This window comes from Physeter macrocephalus, chromosome 20, assembly GCF_002837175.3.
Source record: "Physeter macrocephalus isolate SW-GA chromosome 20, ASM283717v5, whole genome shotgun sequence".
Lineage (NCBI taxonomy): Eukaryota > Metazoa > Chordata > Mammalia > Artiodactyla > Physeteridae > Physeter > Physeter macrocephalus.
Genome location: NC_041233.1, coordinates 43,189,656 through 43,212,317, shown reverse-complemented (window position 1 = coordinate 43,212,317; position 22,662 = coordinate 43,189,656). Strand labels below are relative to the sequence as shown.

The window sequence follows — 22,662 nt, the reverse complement described above, 5'->3', positions numbered from 1 at the left end:
TACTGAATTTCTTTTTGTGGAAATAGAAGCTGCTTAAATTGTTTACTCACCTATCTTGTTACTATGTGAGATAAGAGCTAAATTTTATACTTTCCATAATTATTTCATAATGAACTCTTGATCTTTATAAAGTATAGAAATATAAAGTCTGCAGCTAATATGCCTTCAGCTTTAACATTATAAAAATGCCATCTTTCATTTCAAACTTTAAAAATAAAATATTTTATGCATATTTTTGTACAATCAGGATGAAAATGATTAATACTGGAAAAAGCAACTGACATAGTTTAAGAAGGAATTCAAATCCTATGCCCACCACTAAAAACATTTAAACTTCTATTTGTTAGTAAATGTTTAAAACAGATTTACTTCTAGACAAAATATCGCCTCATTAACCTTTGTCTTAAATGTTCCAACACACTCCTTTCTACCAGAATCAAAACATACTATAAAAATGCAATTTTCTCCTGGCTAGAATTAAATCAACCTTTATGATAATGAGCATTAGATTACAAAATTTCAACTCTTTTCTATTTTATTGCCAGGGAAGGCCCATTTTATTTTTGTTTTATGCCCTGGCAAGTACAAGTTACATGATGGGGCAAATTACATATTCCCTTTGCAGTCACATATAACTTGAATATAAGATGAAGGAGTTGGTGTAAATCAGGATCCATAAAATCAGATGTTAGAGAGGATAAAAAGATAAGAAAGTTAAATAAAATGGGTTGGGAATATATTAATGGGGAAAGGGGTGGAAAGGAATTGGACACTACATACTCTATTTAATAAGGATAATCAGCATGCAATAATGCAAGTCCAGAGTAATTTTAAAATGGAAAAAGGCAATTCCAATTTTTATGTAAATTCTATGAACTTTTACATTTTGGCATCCAACGAAATTTATTTTTTAAAGCATCACTTGAGTTGGTTTGATCTATGGGCTGACAATTTATGATTTTGACAGTAAACTATTTGTAAGGTATTTTCCAGTTCTACCATTCTGAGTCTGATATAATGTGATTTATCATTCCCCTTCTTCTTCCTGTAGAATACAATCAAAATCTATTTATTAATTTCAGAAGCAAAGAATTATAGCCAAATAAATGATTCCTCATAAGCCACTTTTTTTAAACAATTTTTTTCTCTTGCTATCAATTCACATAATTGTAGCTGCACTTCATCCATTTTATAATAAACAATGTATCATTAACCCTCTTCCAATTTAACTTTTTAACAACTAATTCAAAACTAATAGTTGTTTGGAATCTGAAATTCACGAATTCCACTTTTTAAAGCCAGATTTACTGCCAATATAGTTGAGAAAAAGCCCTCATACAATAAAAGACACTTGAAAGAGCTAGGGCTCAATAGTGAAAATACATAGCCTTACTGATGAAGCTTAAGAGTCAAAAGACCGACTGGATTCCCTTTCCCCAGAAAAGGGTTGCGAAGAGGATGCTAAAGAAAATGGTATATTTTAAACAGACATGGACTTTGGAGCCCTGGAGTGACTGACAGTTTTACATTTTTAAAATGCCTTAAGGAAGGACCTTCACTAAAGGTTCTTTCACAAAGCTTGATCTGAATTGGGTTTAACGCCTACATGTCCTGACATATTCCAGATGGCAGCACTGGCTCCTATTTAACCCTCAAAGGCAGCACTTTGGTCATAGTTTACATGAGGTTTCATTCTTTATGTTCTACGGGTTTCGACAGAGGTATAATGTCATATATCCACCATTACAGTATCATACAGAATATCGTTTCAGTGATGGAAAATCTCCTGTTCCTCATTTATTTGTCCCCTTACCCCCACCCAAATACCTGGCAACCACTGATCTTTTTATTGTCTGTATACCTTTGCCTTTTCCAGAAGGTCATATAGTTGGGATCATATAGTATGTAGTCTTTGAGGCCTGACTCCTTTCCTTAGCAATATGTACTTAAGCTTCCCCCCATGTCTTTTTGTGGTTTGATATGTTTTATTGCTGAATCATAAATGTACTACAAATAGGTGCACTTTAGTAAGAAGAAAGTTGATCAAAATAACTCCAAATCTGTTGTTTAGAAATACATTTTTGCAAATAAAGTAAGTGTGACCTAGAAAAGTTAACTGCTACAGAATTTATGTACAAAACACATACATCATAATTTTCTTATGAATGTATAAACTAATTCATAGATATTTGTTTAACATTTAAAATTGATTTTTTGGAAAATATGGATTACAATAAATCTCTCAATTAAATATTTTAATGTATCTGAGTCATCTGAATAATGACAATACTAAAATAACGGAATGTGTGGTTTCCAAATGTTAGCCCCAGTTTTACAGTATAAATATAAAATGAAAGAATTATTCTACAATTTAAAATTTACTTTTATCGTTGGTTTTAAGAAATAACAGTAAAAGTAAATGTTATATGTGCTGCATAAAGCTCCTAATTATTTTAAATGCTGTGCAGTTTAGGATATAAGAGTGTTTGTAAATAAGTGCTATAAAATTTCACTGGGATTCAATCTGGCTCTATTGCTTTCTTTCTACTGAGAGACAAGTTAATTTATTTTGACATGTGTGAATTCAATATATTTGCAAATCAGTGTCAATTAAGAAACTGTTTTTATATTTACTATGAGGGAATTTAATGAAAATGGGAAGGAAAAAAAAACACCCAGTGGAACTCCTGTTATTTGTAACCTTGGAGTAATTGCATCAGCGTGATCTAATTTTACATATTTAACTGAGAAAAACAGTTTAAAAAAAGATGTGAATCAGGAGAGAGACACCAGCTTTCCTACAGTTCTTAGGATGGATTGTAGATAAGAAAATGAATGAAAGACCAATGGTTAGACACTGTTTTTTACACTTTTCTGAAGTGAACTTACTATTGTTAAAGAGTTTTGCTTCTATTCAGATACATGAAGTGACTCCATCTGGAAGACAAGAAAACTGAGGTCCAGTGTAGTAAGCACTTTCTCAAGTTCAGAAAACTACTTGAAAGCTAAATCTGCAATCTGTTTGTTTGATTGATTGACTGATTTACTGTTTGAATTAATAGAGTTTAATCTTTCTTAGTCATTGGCTCTAAAACTTTAAACTGTAAAAATTAGCTGAATAACTTATTAAAGTTTCAGACTTTTGCATCATGCTTAAAGATTCCCATTTAGTAGGTCCATAGAGTCAGATCCAGGAATATCATTTATAAAAGGTCCCCAGGTGATTCAGATAGGAGTAGTTTGAAATCATGTCTTTGGGGAATAATGGACTTTCTCCCTGCTGCCTTCCTCTGTCTTTTGCTTCCCTCACTCTACTCACCAAGCTTTAGCGCTTACTCTACAGCAGTGAATGTCATTTCACAGACTAGAATTAAGCTAAGAACACTCTCCTCAGATTCTAATAGCTCTGAGTTTGAATTATGGCTCTCATATTTACTAGCTACGTGACCTTGGGAAAATTCTTAGTTTCCCTGATATTATTTCTTTATTTGTAAAATGGGGACATTAACTAGATCAGAAGATTGTTGAGTTCACTAAAGAATATAATGCATACAAAAAGTTTTCCTTACACCTAGCATATGGTAGGTACTCCATAAATTATAGCCATTGTTAATATATCACTTTATAAGCTATGCTTCTGGAAGTTTAGCTTAAATATTATAATGATGTGTAGCTTTGTCTCACAGACAGTAGACACAATAAAAATAAAACTGGAATACTTATTAATATATATCTTGGCTAATATTGTAGACTATGTTTTATGCACTCTGATTTTCCCTTTTCAGTTCTCAATCACATCAATTTTATATCTGAAATGGGGATAATATTTTTACTGTCTTTACAGCTTTAAATTCATAGACTTTTTGAGGTTTCATTCAAAAACAACTACTGTGGGGTGGGACTGGTACAGGCTGGCTCTGAAACTTAAACAACAACAACAACAAAATCACTTAAAATGTAATGATTTTATGCATAGAGGTTTACTCATTCATCCAATAAATATTTACTGAACATATACCATGTGCCTGACATCCACTAGGCAATAAAGACACAAAGACAGGATAGAGGAAGTGAATTGTGCAGTCATGGAGTTTATAGCTTCACAAGCAAACCAGATAGTTGTGTAAACAGTTACAGTAAAATGTAGTAAATACATTAATACAAGATATCTGGTTAAAAGTTCAGTAGTAAACATGGCATGCACTATTTATATTTTATATTCCCCAAATACCAACAAAGTATCTGTAAGTGGAATCAGCGGGCTGCATGGTTTGATGAAATGACTAGACCAGGCATATTCATTTCTGGCTAATTGATTTACTTACTAAAAATAGGCTATGATGTAGGTCTTTATACACTTAGTAACAACCTCTGAGAAAACAGTTTTGTATTTTGGCTTATTTATCAGCTCGGTGTTTTGTGACCACCTAGAGGTGTGGGATAGGGAGGGTGGGGGGGGGACGCAAGAGGAAGGGAGATATGGAGATATATATATATATACATATAACTGATTCACTTTGTTATACAGCAGCAACTAACAAAACCATGTTAAGCAATTATACCTCAATAAAGATGTTAAAAAAAAGAGTGTTTCTTTTCTCCTTCATAGATGAATCTGTACATTTGGACTTTTTGAAGGGCATGACAGTAAACTTTTGAAACAGGCTCTCTAATGCTTTTATTTGTTGTTTTCTATTGATTCCACTAGACTCTATGCCATTAGGTAAGAAATAGTCAAATAAAGATGAGAAATCACCATAGAATCTTGAAATATATTAGTGCAGTCATACACATGACATCAAAAAAGGAAAATAGATACTCTGGTAGGGCATTTAATATTTCAATTCAATTCTACTTTTAACAGTTGAATGAATGTACTACCTCAAAAATAGCATAATAAAAATAGACGTTCAAATTCTGCTAGAATTTCTAAGAAAGAAAGAGATAAATCATTTTTCATTAAGTGTTATTCATACCCTAGAAAGATAGTAAACATTTACAATCATGCCATCTAGGTAGGAGGATATATATCTTAAGATGGATTAAGTATTCAATACCTTAAGATAGATAAATTCAACATTATTTTAGGAAGTGGGGGTATTTCATTTTCATTTAAGTTTTTGCTAAAGAAGCTGCAATTAATACATTAATTCTAGATTTAGTTTTTATTATGATATATATTTTATATATATACGTAAATATGTGAAGTATTACTCAGTCATAAAAAAGAAGGGGATCCTGCCATTTGTGACAACATGGATGGACCCTGAGGGCATTATGGTAAGTGGAATAAATCAGAAAAAGACAAACACTGTATGATCTCACTTAAATGTGGAAACTAAAAAAAAAAAAAAAACTCACAGAAACAGGGAACAGATTGGTGGCTGCCACAAGTGGGAGGTGGGAAGTGGGGGGTGAGGGAACTGGGTGAAGGTGGTCAAAAGGTACAAGCTTCCAGTTATAAGACAAGTAAGTTCTGGGAATGAAGGTACAGCATGGCAACTACAGTGAAAAATACTATATTGTATGTTTGAAAGTTGCTAAAAGAGTAGATCTTAAAAGTCCTCATCATAAGAAAAAAAATTGTAACTATATGAGGTGATGAATGTTAACTAAACTTATTGTAGTAGTTATTTTGTAATACATGCATATATCAAGTTATTATGTTGTACACTTTAAATGAATACAATATTGCATGTCAATTATATGTCAATAAAACTGGAAAAAAATTTATAGCTAGATATCCCCTACCCAGTTCCTTTATCCATACAGCATCCCTAGTTATTAAACTTTGAAAAGCCTGAGAGGTTGTTTTAACAAACAAGAGGTTGTTTAACAAACAAATGTTTATCAACATTTCCCCTTAAATATGGTAATTTATTATTTAGAATCCATTAGATAAAGATTTTAAATGTCTATTTACCAAAAACAGATTCATTATGCTTACTATGTCTGATTGGCAATTTGATTTTTCCCTCTTTTTTTCTGTAATACTTACTTGATACACTGAGAAATGAAAATAAAGAAATAAAATACTCATGTAAAACCCCTTAATCCTGGAATAATTTTTTAGTTTGAGATGTAAATGTTATAAAATTAGAAATAATGTGTGACATTTTGAATACATTTTTTAAAATGCTACTGTTTTTATATCATCATTCAAAATGTGGCATTTACCTCATTAAATATTTGCATAAGATATTTTACTCTTCTGTTCTTCCACTTTTTGCTGAGGAAGATAGGAGAATATTGGCATGGTGTGATGGATTAAAATTAGAGATAATTCCTTCAGTGTCCTCAAATTTCTCCTTGAAAATGAACAATGCCTTTAATATGGCTCATAAATACCCTCAAAATCTGACTCTACTTATGTCTCCCTTCTCATCACCAACTACTCTCTCCCAGAGATTTCTGTGGTCTATACTAGGCTTTGAATTCTTAGAACATTTTACAATTCTCCTCTCTCTGGGCCGTTATGTATGCTGCTCTCTCTTCCTAGAACAATCTTACCCTGACAAGTTATTTAGGGCACTTCTTTAGGTTTCCACTTTAACATTCCTTTGTCTAGGAGATTTTCTTTTAGGTTTCATCAATTTTCCTTCGCCACCATCCTACTCTAGGCCAACTGTCATTGTTCTTTGCTTAAAATACTACATTTTTTTTTGACCAGTCCATATTCATCCATTTTGACTCCTTTCCTGTCTGACTTCCACAGAGTGGTCAGTCATCTTTTTAAAGTTCACATGTACTTACATCACTATCGATCTGAGCTTTCTTAGCGTACTACGTGCTTACCATATTTCAATGTCTTCCAGTGCTCAAAGAATAAAACTCAAATCTCTAATATGCCCCAAATTTCTGCCTCATCTTACAGTAGTTTATGTTCATTCTCTCTTCCTCAACCATACTGACCTTCTTAAATCTTGGAATGTGTCTTCTCCTTTCCAATTTAGGATTTTTATGCAATTAATTTCCTTCCATTTCCTGAGTCCACTATATTCCTTCACCTACAAGTCTAATTACCACTTATTGACATCTCAACTCCTGTTTTGTTCAAAGAAATTTGCTTTAATATCCCCCACTGCTGCTGTTGTGTGCTTTGTTATAAGTGCTCATAAAGCACTTTTCTGTTCTTTTCTTTTCCTTTCTTCGATATCACTTACAAGTTTGTAATTATAATCTGTTTCTTATGATCATTTGATTAATTTCTGTCTACTACATATATTATAAGATCTCTGAGGGTAGGAACCATGTATATTTTGTTCAGTGTTATTATTTCTAGTGCAGTTATGTGTTCAATAAATATTCATTGACAGGATGATGAAAGGAACTAATGCCACTTGAATATAGCAGCCATTTTACCTCATTTGTAAACATTTTCAATGTTTGTCTTCTCTTATGAATTATACACTTTAGAGAGACCATAGCATTATGCCTATATATATATTTTTAAATTTATTTATTAAATTTATTTTTGGCTGCGTTGGGTCTTCGTTGCGGCGAGTGGGGGCTACTCTTCATTGCGGTGTGCAGGCTTCTCTTTGCAGTGGCTTCTCTTGTTGCGGAGCATGGGCTCTAGGCATGCGGGCTCAGTAGTTGCAGCACACGGGCTCAGTAGTTGCAGCACGAAGGCTCAGTAGTTGTGGCTCACGGGCTTAGTTGCTCCGCGGTATGTGGGATCGTCCTGGACGAGGGCTCAAACCCGTGTCCCCTGCATTGGCACGCAGATTCTTAACCACTGTGCCACCAGGGAAGCCCTGTGCCTATATATTTTTTAATTATTAAATAAATTAGTGGACAAAGATGCTGGATGAATTAGCAAAATTTAAGGAAAAATAACTTTAATTTTCCTGCTTCATCTTTTTCATCTTACCCTGAACTGAAATTCACAGCTCACAGAACACTCTAAGAACTTTGGTAAAAAGACAAGTAAAATATAGCATCAGTGAGATAGAAATACGCTTCACAAACAATTCTGTAAGGGGCCCTGTTCATCCTGGACATCAGGAACTTGACTCTGAAGTGTGGGAATATCCCTCTACATGACAATCGTTGAAGGAGATATTTTGTTTATGAAGATGATTAGAAGATGATGTAAAGAATAACAAACCACATTTGGTAATGAGAACCATATATCTTTAACCATCACATATATATTCAAGGCATTATTATTTAAACTAACATTCAAATTTCATAGAAATTCATTCCCTACCTTGCAACTAGAGTGATATTTCCCTAGAATTTTTTAAAATCAAAAACTGCTGAAGATCTCTTAACCAATGAGGGTAGAGAAATTAACTTGTGACATTTTGTTTTGCTTAGTATCTACTTTTTCTTCCTCATATCTTTATTTACTTTTAGGCAATTATTTATTCCCACTTCTCTTGTTTTGAAAATATGGTAAATGTGTGCTATTCTTCCAAACACAGAAACAGAGGCTTTTCATCTCATCACATGGGGGCAGCCAGAAGTCAGGCAATTAGGATTGCTTCTTTCCTTCCTCTGTATAAACTCCTTGAAAACAAAAACTACATTTAAAAAAAATCTTTGCATGACCAACCCCTGGCATAAGCCCATTAAATGAGACTATCACAACTACTTTCTTAAGCATGTTTTCTGTACCTAGCACTTTACAAAGTCCTTTCTCTTGTATATAAAGTAAGTATCAGATCCCTAGGGAAGTTGGCCTCAGGGAGCTTAGGTAACTTGCCCAAATTCAAACAACAGCTGATAAAAGGTGCAGCCAGGATTTAAACCTTAGGACACTATTAAGTTATTTTTCCTCAAAAAAAAAGTTTACATTAACTATTAACAAAATAAAAGTAAAGTACTATATGCTGTACTTGAACTAAAATTTCTCGTAGAGAGAATGCAATGAAAGAACAGAATCTATAATAACTCTTTGTATGGAAAAATTTGTTTTAAATTCTAAACAGTGGATTTAAAATGAACTGTTAGAACTTGAGTCCTTTGTTGTTGGAAGACTTGCTTCACTCTGCTCTGTGAGCAAATGTCAAAAACGATACATAACCTTGAACATGTGAAGGAGAACTTAAATTCCATGTGGATACAGAGAAAGCCTATGAAAGCTGAATGAAGGATTGTCAGAGTCACTCTTTCAATAGTGAAAGAGGCAAAATCTATTATCTTTGAGGCAATATTTTGGTAGTGCCAAAAAAAAAGACAGGAAAGGTTATCTTCAAGTAAAGTCAGATCTTACATTGAACAATAAATCTAAATTAAAATAGAAAACAACTTTAGCAATCAAGTGATGCTCTCTGAACGTGGGTTTATTTTATACTTCTAGTTTTCACATAGCTTTCTTTTTCTTTTTCATTCTTTGAAATCAAGACCAATAATTCCTCCTCAACTACTGTACTTATTGATTAAAAATCTTTTCTCAAAATTCCCGAATCCAAACTTGTATGGTTTATATAAGAATAGTGGCAATGTTCCTCAATATTAGGTAATTTTAATTCTCCTGAATGATGAAATGTTAACTAGAACTGCTCACTCATCATTTCCTTGGCCATTGTGATAACACTGTTTTCATTTTTTATAGTATATAAAAATGTATGAATTTTAAATTATGCTTTTTCTGTTTTTGTATATCAGGAGGTAGACTGTATCTTTTAGAGTTCTTTATAAAATCTACTCTATTTTTATTCTTCAGTATAAAACCATTTGAGAAACTTATTTTGAATATAAATTGTACAAAATTTTTGCATTGTCATTTGTTACAAGATTAATGCACATTAATCAGCAAAGTATCAATTTTTTACTTTAATAGGAAAACTGACAAGATTATTTTCTTCATTCAAGTGTATCTGAATTTTTTAAAAAGTCAAGATATGTATATGTATGTTATTCTTATTTTGGATTTGATATATTAAATTTGAATAATACTAGAAATTGAAAATGACTTACGATATTTTTCTAAGAGTTAGCAAAATAACAACTTGTTCCAGAGGTTAATAAAAATACCTTACAAGGGCTTCCCTGGTGGCGCAGTGGTTGAGAGTCGGCCTGCCTATGCAGGGGACACGGGTTCGTGCCCCGGTCTGGGAAGACCCCGCATGCCGCGGAGCGGCTGGGCCCGTGAGCCATGGCCGCTGAGCCTGCGCGTCCGGAGCCTGTGCTCCGCAACGGGAGAGGCCACAACAGTGAGAGGCCCGCGCACCGCAAAAAAAAAAAAAAAAAACAAACACAAAACCTTACGAATATTTGCCCCTTCTCTTTTCTATATATACAAATATAAATTTTGAGTTTCTATGTTTATGGAAATTACATTTTAAAATACATGAATCCTTAAAAATTAATATAAATGTGGCATTAAATCATGCAAAGTTTAATAATCAATGTTGATACACTTCCATTTTAAATAAATACCAAGGTATGTCTATATTGGTAACATATTTGTTTAGAAAATTTGTAAATAATTATCTTTGGTAAAATTTTTGATAAATTGTATAAGATACTGCATTTCCCACTCAAAATCAATATTCACATTTAGACTCTATGATCTGTTCCAGACACGTTGACCTTTCCATGATATTTACTTCTAAAACTCATGACTAGTGAATCCCAGTGTGTTTAAGACTTAGTCCATCATCTTGAGATGAAGGCCAAATGTCATTCTTCTAAATGATAACTCACTTGACCTACAGGAGTCAATCTATTCTCAAGTAATATTATGTGTTTGAACTACTATTGGGATTTTGATATTTCTGTCTGGATTAAATGAAACATATATAAAATGTATTTTCTGACTATGAGAGTGTAACTATTTTCCAGAAGATCGAAGTAGATAATTGACTGAAAACCTTTTATTGGATACGAAGACATGAGGCAGCAATGAGAGTGTGCCTCTCAGATCTCCAACTATAGGAAGCATGCTTGACCAAGGTTCCAGTTGCTGTGCTCTGAAGTATATTTCTGTGTTTATATGAATGTCATGTTCCTAGGGACTGCTTTCAAATAGTGACTAAGAAAAGTGGAGATGTTAAGGTAGGTCCCTTCCTGGGAAACATAGGATATCTCTGACATCGGACTATGGTTTGACTCCCCAATCATCATGCGGAAACTTACTGAAATGACACATTAGTCACTCAAATGACACAGTAGGCTAGGATGTTTACATATGAGCTTTTCTCCCTGTTCTTCACTTGGGGTCAGAATGCATGTGCTTTAAAGTTCTCCTAGCCTTACCCTGCTTTCTCTTCATCTCTCTCCCATAGGTATTTCCGCTAATAAAATACTTGCCTGTTAAATCTCATCCTGATGTCTAATTATCAGAGGATGAACATGAACTAATACAGTACCTTAGGGGATTAAATTCAAAAGGAGTATTAGTATTTTGAAAGATATAAATTAAATATTCATGAACATTTAGAAAAAAATTTCTAGGAAAATAAAGATGAAAAACTTTAAAAGATATTAATATAGAACTGTAATATATATTAAAATAAGTATTAATATATATTGATATATTAAAATGAAGGTGAATAAATTGAATAGACTTAATATATATTAATTTATGTGGAGACAAAAAAGAAAGCCTTGATTGTGATAGTTAACCATTATTAAATATTATAACAATGTAGAAGAGTTTGCCATATGGATGTATTAAACCAGTATGAGAAACTGGAATTAATATTCTTTCAATTCGGCAACTTCATGGCTACTATCACTTTATCTGTTCCATATTAATGGCAGATATTACCAGGTATGCAGATTTCTCTTTCCCAATAAGCACAACCCTTAACAAGATACCTGCTCATTATTAATAGGAGAGTATTATTTGTCACACCTGTCTTAAGTAAGAAGTTTAGCTCAGTTTCAATTAAAGGGTAGCAAAATATGTCACCCCCAAAATAAGCTGCTTTGGTATATTGATTATTTTGAGCAGTAGGTACTTAGAAAACAGCAAATGCAGGGAGAGGCTTTCTCCAAGTTCCCTTATCTACCTAAAGACAAGTCCTCCAAAAGGAACTTAGTCATCATGGATTATCTTTCCAGGAGTTTCATCGAGCAGTAAAGATTTACTCTTTTCACAGGAGAGGAGACTAGAAGTGAATGGCACAGCCAGGCAAACTTTCTCCCAAACTATCATACTTTCCATCTATTCCAGGGACCAATTCATCTTTCTTAAAATTATTATTTACTCTCTTCCAAGAGGCCTGCCTACATCCTTCCTCCCCATTTCCTGTTAAGATGGTATTTAATCCTGTATTCTGAAGCCACCTATTTGTGTTACTCATCACCCTGTGTATCTCTCATGTATACATGAGAGATACATGTTAATAAACTTGTTTGTTTTTCTCTTATTAATCTGTCTTTTATGACAGGGATCTCAGTTAATAAATCTGAAGGGTACAAGAAAAGTTATTTTTCCTCCCCTACGTTTATACTACTTAAAATGAGTAAATGCTAAAATTGATGAAGGCTCAGAGAAAAATGCATAAAAAATAATTCAGAAGAGTAAATGTACCAATAATAACCTAAGCATGAGGAATGACTTTCCAATATTCACAGCTATCCAAAGATTGAAGGGGTGAGTTTCTCACAACTGTAAGGTTTTTAAAAGAGCGTAGTCAACTTTGTGGCAAGGACATTGGAGAAATCAAGTATAAGTTATTAGGCTGAATAAATGGTCTTTATGGTCTATTTCATCCATTACACAGTATGACTTTGAGAACGGAATTTTTACGAGTAAGATTACCTATTTTTCTCTACTTCCAATGAAAATCAAATTGTGAAAAATGGTTTAAATTAAGATATAAGATTGAATATGGATAGAGAGAAACTTCTTAATTGCGTGAATGGTAATAACTCAAAATTTATGATTATTTGTATAAGGTAGGGTCTAATACTTGGACTTATTCATCGCAAAAAAAAGAAAAAAAAAGAAGTGAAGCCAGCTGGAGATGATTTTTAAGAAGAGAGTGTTGCTTTGACAACCAAAGATAAAGAAATGCCATTAATTCTTTAAAAAATTATTTCAAGGAAAGGGAGGAGAGGAAGAATAAAGAAGGATGATTTGGGGCATGCAGACTTTAAGACACCTAAATTATTGATATGTCTTTCTTTGTCAAAAAGAGAAACTGAAATAATCAAATAAAACAAGAATGATGCAGGAAAATGGAAATTTGTTACACTTTTGAAAATTTTGATTGTATGCATGCTTCCAAACAACATGATTGCTTATTTACAATTATAAAAATAAATATACAGTCTGAAGAGTTACATACTTTTCAAAAGTTTTAAGAAGAACTCAGTGTTTTCTGGAAGAAGTAGATGTGCATCTAATGACAGATGAAGTAGATGATGTCTTGATCCTCCATTTAACCTAATTCAATGACTCAAAGAAAGATTGGTTTGAAGAGGTCATTAAATTAACAAAATGAGTCTGTTTTAAGTATTACAACTGCTTGAGGGACCAAAGAGAATCTAGTGCATACTTAATAATAACTGTAAATCTGGCCATTATAAAAGTAAACATATATCAGTAAGGGGCAAATTGCATTCTCATTTTTAGATTCCTCCCACCCTTAAAAAATATTTGAAGCCAGACCATCCGGAAACAACTTCAGTTCACAGAATTTGAGGAAAGACAAAATCAAAATTTTTTCCAACACATAAAAATTATCTCCATATTATAAATTATAAACAAGAAAATAGTGTGAGAAATTTCTCTTCTAATTTTGATAAGCTAAATTATTTCAGGAATATAGTATGGTCTATAAAATCCTTGAATAATTTTGAAGAATTTTCCTTATTTCTTTTTCAAAGAACCATTAGCAGAAAGTAAGGAACTTTTAAATTATGAATAGGAAACAGAGGCATAAGTATGTGAAAGAAGGATTTGACTTTTTGTTATATTGCCACTTTTACATTAATCAGCTAACCTACTAAGTATCTGTAATCAAAAATAGAGCTACCATATGATACTACAATCCCACTCCTAGGCATATATCCAGAGAAAACCATAATTCAAAAAGATACAGGCACCCCAATGTTCATAGCAGCACTATTTACAATAGCCAAGACATGGAAGCAACCTAAGTGTCCATCAACAGATGAATGGATAAAGAAGATGTGGTATACGTATATACAATGGAATATTACTCAGCCATAAAAAAGAATGAAATAATGCCATTTGCAGCAAAATGGAGGGACCTAGATATTAAGTGAAGTAAGCCAGACAGAGAAAGACAAATATCCTATGATATCACTTATATGTGAAATCTAAAAAAAATGATTCAAATGAACTTATATAGAGAGCAGAAACAGACCCACAGACATAGAAAATAAACTTATGGTTACCAAAGAGGAAAAGGGAGGGGAGGGATAAATTAGGAGTTTGGGATTAACATATACACACTACTATATATAAAATAGATAGCCAACAAGGATCTACAGAATAGCACAGAGAACTATACTCAATATTTTGTAATAACCCATAAAGGAAAAGAATCTGGAAAAGAATATATACATATATATTTACATATATACACATATATACATATATATTATATAACTGAATCACTCTGCTGTACACCTGAAACTAACACAATTAAAATCAACTATACATCAATAAAAAATTTTTAAAAAATAAAAATTACATAGCTTAAAAACAAACAAAAAATTTAGCTGTCAATCTAGTAGGTTTTTCCTTTAGTAAATATTAAACTGTTTACTATGATGATTATGAATTTCTTATTGCTATTTTCACTTTTATAATTTTAGAAAAAAAATTGTTATACTCCAGCAACCAAGTTATTACCAGTAGTTCAACATGTAAATGTTTTTAATTCCATAAAAAGAATAATGAATTTTGTTTCCCTGTCTAGGTAAAACCAGTACATTGGAAAAAGTTTCATCAAATAGTAAATGCCGTCTCTCAAGTTTTTTTGATGATCTCCACAAAGCTAGTCTACAGCTCATGACTCTCATTTACACTCTGCCATAATGGTTTCTTTTTCATTTTCTTTTTGCTTTACTTTAGTGATGAAGACAATTAGACTTCTTAGGAAAATGGAGAAAGTAGTTAACTGTAACCAAATAGTAAAGCAACAATAGTAAATTATAATTTAACTTTAGCTTTAAGTCCAGTAAGGTTTGGTTTGGAATATATATTAATATTTGATAAGCTTAAATAATTTACAATAATTTAAAACACCCAAAAATGTTCCTATGAGATTTGCTTTGAATTTTAAAAAAGTATTCTTTTACAATTTTAAGAAGAATGTAATCTATTTCATAAATAGATTACATAAATAATTCATAAAATAAAAATGTTTCTATACTATTACATCATTGGTTCATGTACCCAACATTATATATTCTTAATAGAAACTAAGCGATTTTAAAATGACTTACTGCAATTAAAATCTATAATTTATCTAAAATTTCATGTTAAATGTGCTAGTTCTCCACAAACACCATTTTCCCTTTTTCCTCAATAATAGAAGTGGAACTAGGACACAGCTGCCTAGCAAGGAGAAGTATTCCTCCACTCTTTTGTGTCTATGTATAAACATTTGCCTGGATTTTCAAGATGGGATGTGAGCTGATGTGAAGTTTGCAACTCCGACCTCCCTTGATTTAGGAAATCCCTAGATGTGGATTTCTGCCCCTGCTCCCTTTCTATGGACTGAGATGGCAATAGTTGGTTTATTTTGAAACAGAATGTTACAGATGGAAGACCATAACGGCCTGGGTGCCTGAATGACCACATGGAGGAACTGTAAGAAGAAGAGCTACTGCCAACCTAAAACACTCACTTCAGACTCTCACATGAGCCCAAAACACATGTATTTTCATCATTGAACTTTAGGGGATTCTTTTTACAGCAGCCCAACCTACCCTAACTAATCTTATTATCCTGAGATTTAAAGATTTCATGACTGACCATTCTAAAAATAACTGGGCTAGGGAAGGGAGGTCAGGTTCAAAATTCTAAAACAAATGAGTATTTTATCTTTAGGACCTCCCTTTAATACTTAGTTATTTGTTGAAAACTAATTTTTTCCTAAGGAATTCAAAAGTCAATATTGGAATGAAGACATTCCTAAGATGTAAAAACCAAATATACCTCAACTTGCAATGCTAGCTATCCTGCATTACTGCTTTCTATTTGTAAACTATAAGCATCCTCCTCCCCACACGGTACAAAGATCGGAAATCTCGCATTATCATTTTGTGATTCCCTGAAATTTGATCACGTGAAGTTGAAGTTTTTCCACCAGGAGCAATTCTGTAGCGAAGGTAAAATTTTACCTCTAGCTTCTTAGGATTTTTAGCCTGAGCCCAAGTATTAAGCTAACATAAAACAGATTAACAAGAGAAAGCATACACATTCATATAAGTTTCATGTGGCATGGGAGTCCTCATAAAGAAATGAAGACTCAAAGAAATGGTGAAACCTACATACGTTTATACTAGGATGGATAAAGAGAGGCAATAGTGGAAAAGTAACTAAACTATGTGATGAGGCTAAAGGAAGATATAAATTATCTTATCAAGGTCTGTTTGTATAGAATTATCTTTAGTTTCACTCCCCGTTCAAGAATGTTTCTTTTTTCCTAGTACAGGGAGGGCATCTTTCACACTGGGGGTTTTTAATCTCCTGTTTTCAGGAATAAAAGGTGAGATTAGAATGCCCTTCTTGCATCTACTGTTTTTTTAAGTGCTTTCAGCTCAAAATAAACCTATGCCAAAGCGACATATTTTCGGGTGGCATATTCTGCCATTCTTTAATTCCAACACAAGTCATCATCCTGAAAATCAAGGATTAATAAGATTGTTTAGCGTCTCTGGAAGTTTTATGCATTCAGCTGAGGCAGTAAATGAATTTGAAAGAAAAATAAGAGGGAAGGGGACGTATGAGGTTAACAACAACCTTTCTCCCTTCCTCCCTTTCTTCCTTCTTTCTTCTCCTTCTCTTCCTCCTCCTCCTCTTACTTCTTGCTTCTCTCTCTCTCTCTCTTTCTTTCTTTTACAGAGGGAAACTGTGTTGCCCTTCACAGCAATTTGAAACACTGCAGGCATTTTGACAAAGATACTGGTTGAACATATAAAAAGAAAATAACAAACATGAACAAAAATATTCTTCACAAATACTGTTTTTAAAATGACAAACTGGGCTTCCCTGGTGGCGCAGTGGTTGAGAGTCCGCCTGCCGATGCAGGGGACACGGGTCCGTGCCCGGGTCCGGGAAGATCCCACATGCCGCAGAGTGACTGGGCCCGTGAGCCATGGCCGCTGAGCCTGCGCGTCTGGAGCCTGTGCTCCGCAACGGGAGAGGCCACAACAGTGAGAGGCCCGCGCACCGCAAAAAAAAAAAAAAAAAAAAAGACAAACTGGAAAATATTGCAATATATAATGAAAAAAGTTTCTAAAATGATTAATATATTATGAGATTAGTTGTTTTATACTAATAAAATGTTGACCAACTTTACTAGTTGTAACTACTAGCTAATATAATAGACAAGCCCCTAAATTTCTTGCTCACGTGACAGTTTATTGAGGGCCTTCCTAGGTAGGTAGCTCTCCTCCAAGCTGTGATTCAGAGGCCTAGGCCCCTTTTTATATTTTATTTCCACAATTGTCAACATACAGGTTCCAAGGTTCCCTGGGTATTTTTTCCATTTCACCAAGGGGAAAAGGTTAAGTCAGGCCAAGAAATGGTGCACACCATATTGTTCCACATTTTATTGGCCAGAACTCAGTCACAGGGTTCCACTGAGCCAAGTGAGGCTAGGAAAAGTACTCTAGCTGTATGCCCAGGAGGAAGAGGAAAGGATTTAGGAGGCATCCAGGCACTCTCTGCTCTGCACTTTCCCAAAAGTCTTCAAAAGAATCGAGAGATGATTGATGAAGAAGATAATCATCAGCCTTAGGTTTCTTTTTTTTTTAATAGTTCTTTCCATGTTTTACATCAAATTTATTTAAGTTCAAAAATTTACATTTATTCATAAAGCAGTGTCTTCTATCAATATTTTACGTGACTTTTATATTATCTAAGTTTTCTGGTTGTCTGATAGAAAACAAAAAAATGCTGGTCAGTATCTAAGTACTACTAAATCCATTATGGCAGTTATACTGATTCTTACGTAGGATTTTCTTCATAAACTGTAGGATGCAACAAGATTACCCAAATGCCTTTATGTGCCAGAATAACAAATAAACTTGGATAGTCAAGGGTGCTGTTTGCAATTGTTAGAAATGTGCTTCCACAAGGTCAAAAAATTCTTCCACCTGTGCTCATGTGACTGCTTTTAATTTTAGCACCAAATAATTGGCTAGCTTTTTTCTTCTCTAAGTTAACAACTTTATTAATAGAATCTATTTGCAGTTAGTAGTTCTATGCAGAGAATATAAGAAATGGTAAAGTATTCATTGAAAAAAAATCTTTATTTTTAAAAAGTGACATTAAATAAAGACAGTTAAAAAAAGAAATCTAAATGAGCAATGCCCCAATGAGATTCATGACTTTGGCCTTAGTGCCACAATATTTTAGCTAAAAGAGTTATTAACAAGCACTGTGATAGAGAGGTCTGGAGGCAAATGTCTATTGCTAAGGAAAGGGCTTCAAATGAAAGCACAGAAAAAAGGGACATCATTTCTTGAATTTATTTAAATGGAAAGTGTTATGCAGGACACCACTTTTTTCTTCTTTTGGGACTTCCAAGGAATGACTAGACTTGGGGTGAGAAGTTTAAGGGAACAAAGGTGGGAATTTTGTTGGGCTGAAGCTGAGGGATTTTTGAATACACCTCAAATAATGGGTACAATTTCTGTAAGAATTTGATTTAGACAAGTTGGTGAGAAACACAAGTGAGTTTACATCCATCTTGATTCTTGAGAAGATCGAAATAAACACGTCAGGGAAGTTATCAAAAAAACAGAAAACTCTATGTCCCATAGCAAAGAATTGGAGTCCACAGATTATCAAGTCAACACAAAAGGAAAGAAAATAGGTAATGGACATAAGGAAGAAATGATCTTTAACACAGATTGACCAAGAATTCTTATTGTTTTAAATATATTTAACATCTCAATGGTTTACATATGTGTTGTATACCATTTTCTTATAATGATATTGCATAATTTAATTTAGTCCTTGAATATTGCCAAGATAGCTTTTTATGAAAGGTGAGACCTTCTTGGTTTAATGTGGTAGATGTTGCCAGATGCATCAGCTAGTTCTTCCCTCAGTATCTTAGTCACTGCTTCAGCTTAAAATTCTTAGGTTGTTCTTTGAAATTATGAGAAGAATAAAATCCAAACTGTAGAATATGATAAAATGTTCTATTATATGAAATTTTCATTTTTCTTGAGCCTCAATTAATATAATTGTTTAACTTCCAATTTTCTTTAGATAGATGGAAGTAAAATATTGTTATTCAATACATTCTCCCATATCCCTTATTTATACTTCTGTATATTCTGATTCTTTGGCATGGAGCATTCTTCCACATTTTTGTGGAGTGGCTCAACTCTATTTTTCCTTCAAGAAACAGCTCAAAACTTTGCTGATCATATTCAGACACAGGTAAGTGTGTCTCCAACATGCTTCCTCAGTACTCTGAGCTTCTATTATTGTGTTTTTATAGTATATTGTATTTTTCACATAGTTCTTTGTTTCCAACGCATGGCTGTGAGCCTCTGGAGTGTAATGACTGGCTGCCTTTTAATGCTATGTCCAGAACAAGTAAATAGTAAAATACAGTATATAGTGAGCCTCCTTCAAATGTTTGTGAGAAAACTATGTTTGTGAGAAAACTATCTCCATTGGGTCCTAACACACTAATAAAAGTACATAATGTTTTAACTTGAGATTAAAAAATCATGAAAGAAAATTCTACTATATTTGCAGAAGAGCATTATAAAACATTCTTTCACTTATATCCAATAATGAAGCAATCATGAACATATAGTGATTTTAGTTTCATTATTTTTTCAATAAATTCTTCACTTTCTAACATACACACACACACTATGGACTGAACTATGTTCCCTAAAATTCGTATTTTGAGGCCCTAACGCTCAATGGGATGGTATTTGGAGATAGGACCCTTGGGAGGTAATTAGGTTTACATGAGGTCATAAAAGTGGAGCCCTTATCTTGGAATTAGTGCCTTTATAAGAAAAGACACCAGAGAGCTTGCTTTCTTTCACTTTCCTTTGTGTCAGGTTATAGCAAGAAGGCAGCAGTCTGCAAGTCAGGAAGACACCTCTCACCAGAACCCAACCATGCTGAAAGCCTGATCTTGGACTTCCAGCCTCCAGAACTGTGAGAAAATAAATGTCTGTTGTTTAAACCACCTAGTTCTTGAATTTTGTTATCACAGCCTAACCTAAGATGGTATATATACTAAGTTTACAGCTATAATATATATTATACACATAAACATAAACTCTCTTTCTCTCTCTGTCACTGATTATATAGGAAATATCATTTCAGATACACCTCAAAATTAAATGACATAATGTATCTGGCAGTTACAAGAAACTAAATGTCTACTTCGTACCACTGAGATCATTAATCAGTTGCAATTTAAGCCCCCAAACATAATGTTGTGTTTTTCAAACCTAGCTTTAAGTATTTTTAAAGGATCCATTATTCATCAAAGGATTACTAAAATTGATATTTTATACTAAATTGTCATTGTCATTTTAACCACATTAACTTTTAAAATAAATATGATGTTATGTTAATTTAAAAAAGCTTAAACTAGAATTAGAAGCCTGCTTCACTGGAAAATTCATATCACATCAATTTTGAGAGACCAAAAGAAAAAAAAAAACAACAAAATAAAAACCTTCATATGTTACAAAACCTGATAGGAATCAATACCTGTATTCCTCTTGTGTGAAGCGTGGGATTTCTCCAGGATGTAAGACAAGAATTTTCACAGTAGCACTGCTGGACATCACAGGCTCACCATCATCGAAAGCAACAACTACCAACTTAAAAAGTAAAAAATATTCAAGTTAAAGATGATTTACAAGAAGAAAATAAAAGCATCATTTTTCTATGAATGTTTTTAATTATTGGACTGCCTGTTTCCAAAAGGGGGAGCAGTGATCATTTCCTCATTGCCTACCGGGTAGCAGAGACTGTGCTAGGATATTCATAACAATCCCACCAGGTATATATTATTATTTCCATTTGCCAGGTGAGGAAACTCAAAGAAGTTCAGTTAATAACTCTATGATAAAAAAAAAAAAACTACCAGTAAAACAGGTATATGATACTACATCTCTCCAATTATAAACTCTTTTCTCTTTCACAATCCCACTGGTGCCTACAGTAAAAACATGAAACTTTATAAGTGTCAACACTATTTCAAAAGCGTTAAATTCAGTCACTTGGATAGCAAAAGCTAATTAGCTTGTTTGTAAAAAAATTAATTTTTCCAGTGAATTAATTGTCTGCAAGATTATAGGGCAGAAATACTTCACTCTGGAGGATAAAATTGGAAATCTTTATAGTTTAACACACTGATATACACTCTCTTAAAAACAATTAAATTATATAAAATCGAGTTCATACTGTAGAATAGAAAATGTTCAAATGATGCAAACTAAAGAAAAGCTTTAGTCTTAAGATGTAATCTCTATATATTATTTATTACTAAAATAGCTTTTATAATTGATCATTTTCTTTGATAACCTATATTATGTCAAGAAGAACTCTAATGTTTATTTTAAGAAATATTAAGTTTCAAAACTATGTGTTTCCCTAGATTGTATATAATTTTGGAAGCTGCAGGTGACTAATCTAAACTAATTCAACCTAGATCACGTAACCACAACCAAGGGTCATCCTGAGAGCCACAATCTGCCTTTGGGTTAATACTTTACAAACAGAACAATTATTTCAAACGGAGATAAAATTAAGTGAGACAGAGTGCTCGTTGATATTCACAAGGTTAACTGATGATGGTATTTCCCCAATGTATGGTCAAAGGCTTTATTCCCAGGGACAAAAATATTTCTAAGTAATTACAGAAAATGGAAACAGTCAAACATTTTATAAAATGGATTATTTATGATAATAGTGAAGGGTAGTATTATTTCAAATTTTCTAAAAGTGTAACATATCAAGAGTACATAAACTTGAACCAGCAATTGCCTCTAGGTACTTATCTTGAGGAAAAAAAAATAGCAAGTGACAAATAATATCTGCACAAGGAGTTTCATGACAGCAAAGGTGGTTATAACAAAAATTGGAAACGATTAATTATCCAACAACAGGGTATTGGACAAAAAAAAAAACCAAAATAGTATATTTATACAATAGAACATCACACAACCATTTAAATAATAGCATTAATAGTATTTAAATATACCTAAATTTTAAAGAGCAGTATGAATAATACAATCATACAATCATGTTATTTTAAAATATATATTTGTATACTTTTATTTGCAGGGAATGTTATCATAAAGATAGAGATTAAAATGGTAAATTTTAATCTCCAAAATGTGAAATATCAAGTGTTTTTTTTCCTTTTACTTAACTGTATTTTCTAAGTGTCTATGCAGTAAAAATGTATTGTTTTGTAATTTTAAAATACTAAAAAGGAGAAAAATGGCAAGATGTATGGTTATTTGTTAAACCAAACTCTCAATCAAAAGTTAAACATCAAA

At 32.9% G+C, this 22,662-nt stretch overlaps 1 protein-coding gene across 16 annotated transcripts in view; it reads right to left on the bottom strand.

Annotated features, from left to right (window-relative positions):
- Positions 1–22,662, bottom strand: part of PCDH15 (protocadherin related 15) — a 699,366-nt gene that overhangs the window by 119,943 nt on the left and 556,761 nt on the right. For all 16 annotated transcript variants that reach the window (XM_024121304.2, XM_055081163.1, XM_024121303.2 and 13 more), the window contains one exon: positions 20,864–20,976. In XM_024121304.2, coding sequence (XP_023977072.1) covers positions 20,864–20,976 — 113 coding nt within the window. The remainder of the gene's footprint in view (positions 1–20,863; positions 20,977–22,662) is intronic.